At 39.8% G+C, this 6,216-nt stretch overlaps 1 protein-coding gene across 1 annotated transcript; it reads left to right on the plus strand.

Annotated features, from left to right (window-relative positions):
* The first annotated feature begins 466 nt into the window (after positions 1 to 466).
* On the plus strand, positions 467 to 2,300 carry Zbed2 (zinc finger BED-type containing 2). Its single transcript, XM_058572888.1, has one exon. The coding sequence runs from the start codon at positions 618 to 620 to the stop codon at positions 1,212 to 1,214; it is 597 nt and encodes a 198-aa protein (XP_058428871.1). The 5' UTR covers positions 467 to 617; the 3' UTR covers positions 1,215 to 2,300.
* Positions 2,301 to 6,216: the final 3,916 nt, after the last annotated feature.

The raw sequence follows: 6,216 nt of genomic DNA on the forward strand, positions 1-6,216 counted from the left end.
CAGGCCTTGCAGCATCTGGACTGCTTACTGAAACAGCTTAGAAAGGGAGTCTCTCTCTTTCATGATCATCTGTGTTTGCTTTTCCCTACCAAGGAAGAGCCAGTGAGGCCCCAGCCCTCGAAGTCCTGAACAGCCTGAATCCTGAGGCTATTCCTCCTCCAAAACACATTCTGTAACTAACAAGGAACACAGAAACAGCATGGAGAAGAATAAAGAGAAAAACTTAAAATTTTCAATATGCAAAAACGCCTGTTTTGATGGGTGATGTGGTGAACACTGAGTTCACTTAAAAGCATTATATTGGTTGGGCAGTGAATATCTTTGTTACAGGAAATAATATGTTTTGTCTTCCTGGCCTATTCAAGGAGGGATCAGCAAGTATTGGGGGCGTGGAAGAAATGTACTCATAGACCCTTTTGCCTGAATCTGACTCAAATTTTCCAGTGAAGCAGAAAGGAGGAAATATCACATCCCCAGGTGTGCCTAGCCTTTGACGATTATTGTGAGTCCCCAAGAGTTACCCTAGTCCCTTCCCCAATACGCATTCCAGCTTGTAGCTTGACTAAAGACGTTTTGTACATGTCTAGGCACATCTGAAGACAGTGGAAGGAGACACAATGAGTCGAGAAGAGGTGGAAGAGGAGGCAACCAGGATTCAGGTAAAAGGAGACTTGGAGATGAAGAAGGAGGAGGAGATCTGTGAGGCCGGAGAGCTTGGTCCGTTTGTGAGTACTGTGCCCACCCTGATACCCCACAACAAGGGGATCCGGATTTCTGAAGCATGGGAGTATTTCCACCTGGCCCCTGCTTGTGCTGCTCACCATCCCAACCAGTATGCCACCTGCCGCCTGTGTGGCAGGCAGGTGAGCTGTGGTCCTGGGGTTAATGTGGGCACCACCGCTCTTTGGAAGCATCTGAAAAGCATGCACAGGGAGGAGCTGGAGAAGAGTGGCCACTGCCAGGCGGGGCAGCGCCAGGACCCAGGGCCCCCAGGGCCCCAGCTCCCCGTGTGCATCGAGGGAGACTGGGGCAGGTTCCTGGAGCAGGCCAGCGCCCTGGCTTTGTGGGCCAGCCAGAGGGAAAAGGAGGTGCTTAGGAGGGAGAGGGCTGTGGAGAGACGTGAGCACGCCTTGGAGGAGGTGGAAAGGGCGATCCTGGAGATGAAGCTGTTGTGGTATGACCTAATCAATATAAAACATAGACAAACAATTTAAAGATGTTTGTAGCATGATAATAAGTATGTGTAAAAACCTATAGGTTAACTATAGTCATAAAGAAGCATTAATATAGGTTAAGTTACAGGACAGAGATAGCTGCATAAGACAATTATAAGGTTAAGAACTGTTATAGGATTGCGTAAGTAAAGCATAACAGAAGTGACTCTATTTTACTGCTTCTGTAAAAAAAAAAAAAGTAAAATACCGTTTCAAGGACTGTTTCTGAGAAATAGAAACAAAAAAGCTGTCTTCTTGAAAAAGTTATTTTTCTGTAATTGGCCGGCCCTTAGGAACTTACAGAGGTAAAAGCCAACCGAGCCTTCATAGGCAGTGGCCACAGGACTGAAACGGGGATTGGGAGAGACAGTCAGGACCCACCCGTTGCATTGGTCACCCGGCAAAGGGAACAAACGGTCACCATTTGCATGGGATATCACCATGGCAGAGAAATGGCGTCACAGGCGGAGGAGATAACTGCATTGAAACCAGCGCGACAGGTGTGTAATCCCCAAGTCATCTCTCTCCACACAGCAGGGAAAACTTAAGGGGCACTCCCAGCTCTCCTGTGAACGCAATAACCAGACCGAGGGAATCAGGAGTGGCGCGGGACTCGCGGCGCGGAACTCCCGGCATGGAACTCCCGGCGCGGAACTCCCGGCTACTGCTCCCACCAGTGCTGACAACTGAGGTCTCTTGCACCAGCTACCGGGGGCGTGGCTACAGGAGGGCAAGAAAATTCGCTGGGGGATCTCAGCCCCAAGCTCTACAAACTTAGGGTTTGCCTGAGGGAGGCAAACAGGGAGAGTGAGCCCAGATGTTCATGAAAACAGGGCTCCCAGGAGCAGCAGACCTGGCGTGTAGCCAGTATTGTGGTGAGCGCCACAGGTGAGCACGGCCTGGCTTGAGGAAACACAAGACAAGGCCCTAGACACTCAGGATTGGAGACCCGCCCAGTCTAGGAGAAAGAGCTGCTGCACAGTGAATGGTTCCCACCTATTGAGAGGAGAAGCTTGGCCCAGTGGGCACAGCTCCACCTACTGGAAGAGAAGTTAATAGAACTTTAGGACTGCATTTATTATTATTATTATTATCATTTTTTTTTCTTTTCTTTTTCTTTTTTTTTCTTCTTTTTCTTTCATTTTCAATTTTTATTTGTTGTTGTTCTTTAACTTTTTTTCAATGTTTCTATTTTTTTATTTTTTCATTTTATTATTTTTTAAATTTTAATTTTCATTTTTTATTATCACTATTATTTTTGTTAAAAATTTTTTTTCGTCTTTTCTTTCTTTCTTTATTATCTAATCTTTGTTATTCTTGTTTCTTTTGTCTTTTCATTTCTTTTCAATTTTCTTATTCCCCCTTCCTTGAATTCTACCTGCCTACTCTCATTCTCTTTAGTGACTTCTTCCCTTCCCTTCTAATATCTTTCCTCTCAAGCATCAAATAAATCTATAAGAGTAAACAGAAACTCAGCAGTCAAACAGAACAAGAAGTAACATGAGCAGCATAAAAAAGCAAGGAAGAAAAGGAGTACAAACAATGAAGGACAGCCTAAATATGCAGGAGGACCTAGAGTCAGCAGAAAAATGGTCAAATAAAGAACTCAAGGAATACCTTAGACAGATGGAATGGAACCTTAAAGAAGATACGAGACAGCAAATCCAAACAGTGAAAGAACACTTTGAAAATGAATTACATAGACAGATAAAAGAAGAAGTTAAGCATCTTTATCAGGAGATTGAGATTATAAAAAAAAAAACCAAACAATAATTCTAGAAATGAAGGAAACGATAAACCAAATTAAAAACTCAATTGAGAGTATCACTAACAGAGTGGAGCAAGTAGAAGCCAGAACATCAGATAATAAAAACCACGAGAAAAACATCCAAGAGATATGGGATAACATAAAGAAACCAAACCTACGAGTCACCGGGATAGAAGAAGGTACAGAGATTCAAACCAAGGGAATGAGTAACCTGCTGAAAGAAATAATTACAGAAAACTTTCCAGAAATAAAAAAGGAAACGGATATACAAATTGTAGATGTATACAGGACACCGAGCACACAAAATCACAGTAGACCAACGCCAAGACACATTGTTATGAAGATATCCAATATGCAAAACAAAGAGAAAATAATAAAAGCTACAAGAGAAAGGAGGCAGATTACATTCAGGGGTAAACCAATAAGGTTAACAAAGGATTTTTCATCACAGACGCTGAAAGCGAGAAGATCCTGGAACAATGTATTTCAAACACTGAAAGACAATGGATGCCAACCAAGAATTCTGTATCCAGCAAAATTAAGCTTCAGGTACGATAACGAAATAAAAATCTTTCATGATAAACAAAAGCTAAAAGAATTTGCAGCCAGAAAACCAGCATTGCAAAGCATCTTGAGCAAAACACTACACGAGGAAGAAATGAAAAACAGTAACCAAAACCATCAGTGGGAAGTGCCTCTATAAAGACAGAGGGCGGGGGGAAAGCTAACCATGGAGAAACAAACTAAATTAAAAAAAAAAAGAAGAAGATAAATAATCAAACATGGCTGGAAGTACAAACCATATATCAATAGTAACTCTAAACATTAATGGCTTAAACTCTCCAATAAAGCGACATAGGCTGGCAACATGGATTAAAAAAAACAAATCCAACAATATGCTGCCTCCAGGAGACACATCTGATTGGAAAAGACATACACAGGCTGAAGGTGAAAGGTTGGGAAAAAATATACCACGCACACGGTCCTCGTAAGCAAGCAGGGGTGGCCATCCTCATATCGAATAAAATTGACTTCAAGACTAAATTAATCAAAAGGGATAAGGAAGGACATTATATACTGTTAAAAGGAACCATTCACCAACAAGACATAACAATTATCAATATTTATGCACCAAATAATGGTGCTGCGACGTTCATAAAACAAATTCTCCTCAAGTTCAAGAATCAAATAGACCACAACACAATAATTATGGGTGAATTCAACACACCTCTCTCACAATTGGACAGATCCTCCAAACAAAAGTTGAATAAAGAAACTATAGAACTCAATATCACAATCAACAACCTAGACTTAACTGACATATATAGAATATATCAACCATCATCAAGTGGATATACTTTTTTCTCAGCAGCACATGGATCCTCCTCAAAAATAGACCATATATTATGCCATAGGGAAACCCTCAGTAAATATACAGGGGTGGAGATAATACCATGCATTTTATCTGATCATAATGGAATGAAACTGGAAATCAATGATAAAAGAAGGAAGGAAAAATCCTACATCACATGGAAAATGAAGAATATGTTACTGAATGATCAATGGGTTACAGAAGACATAAAGGAAGAAATCAAAAAATTCTTAGAGATAAATGAAAATACAGACACAACATATCAGATTCTATGGGACACAATGAAAGCAGTTTTAAGAGGGAAATTCATCGCTTGGAGGTCATTCCTCAAAAAAAGGAAAAACCAAAAAATAAATGAGCTCACACTTCATCTCAAAGCCCTAGAAAAGGAAGAGCAAAACAACAGCAAATGTAGCAGAAGGCAAGAAATAATTAAAATCAGAGTGGAAATCAACGAAATTGAAACAAAAGAAACTATTGAAAAAATTAACCAAACTAAAAGTTGGTTCTTTGAAAACATAAATAAGATCGACAGACCCTTAGCCATGCTAACGAAGAGAAGAAGAGAGAGAACTCAAATCACTAACATACGGGATGAAAAAGGCAATATCACAACAGACACTACAGAAATACAGAAGACAATTAGAAATTATTTTGAAAACCTATATTCCAGTAAAATAGAAGATAGTGAAGACATCGATAAATTCCTTAAGTCATATGATTTGCCCAGACTGAGTCAGGAGGATACTCACAACTTAAACAGACCAATAACAATAGATGAAATAGAAGAAGCAATCAAAAGACTTCCAACCAAGAAAAGCCCAGGACCGGATGGGTATACAGCGGAGTTTTACAAAACCTTTAAGGAAGAATTAATACCAATACTTTTCAAGTTTTTTCAGGAAATAGAAAAAGAAGGAGCTCTGCCAAATTCATTCTATGAGGCCAACATCACCCTGATTCCGAAACCAGACAAAGACACCTCAAAGAAAGAAAACTACAGACCAATATCTCTGATGAACCTAGATGCAAAAATCCTCAATAAAATTCTGGCGAATCGGATACAAAGGCACATCAAAAAAATTGTGCACCATGATCAAGTAGGATTCATCCCTGGGATGCAAGGATGGTTCAATGTACGGAAATCAATAAATGTTATTCACCACATCAATAGACTTAAAAATAAGAACCATATGATCATCTCAATAGACGCAGAAAAAGCATTTGACAAAGTACAGCATCCCTTTATGTTCAAAACATTAGAAAAACTAGGGATAACAGGAACTTACCTCGACATTGTAAAAGCTATCTATGCTAAGCCTCAGGCTAGCATCATTCTCAATGGAGAAAAATTGAAGGCATTCCCCCTAAAATCTGGAACAAGACAGGGATGCCCTCTATCACCACTTCTATTCAATATAGTTCTCGAAACACTGGCCAGAGCAATTAGACAGACGAAAGAAATTAAAGGCATAAAAATAGGAAAGGAAGAACTTAAATTATCACTATTTGCAGATGACATGATTCTATACCTAGAAGACCCAAAAGCGTCTACAAAAAAACTACTAGAACTAATAAATGAATTCAGCAAAGTGGCAGGATATAAAATCAACACGCATAAATCAAAGGCATTTCTGTATATCAGCGACAAAACTTCTGAAACGGAAATGAGGAAAAACACTCCATTCACAATATCCTCAAAAAAAATAAAATACTTGGGAATCAACCTAACAAAAGAGGTGAAAGATTTATATAATGAAAACTACAAAACCCTAAAAAGAGAAGTAGAAGAAGATATTAGAAGATGGAAAAATATACCCTGTTCATGGATAGGCAGAACTAACATCATCAAAATGGCGATA

Source organism: Marmota monax, unplaced genomic scaffold (assembly GCF_021218885.2).
Source record: "Marmota monax isolate L192 unplaced genomic scaffold, Marmota_monax_Labrador192_F-V1.1 WCK01_AAM20220418_F8-fsc00119, whole genome shotgun sequence".
NCBI lineage: Eukaryota > Metazoa > Chordata > Mammalia > Rodentia > Sciuridae > Marmota > Marmota monax.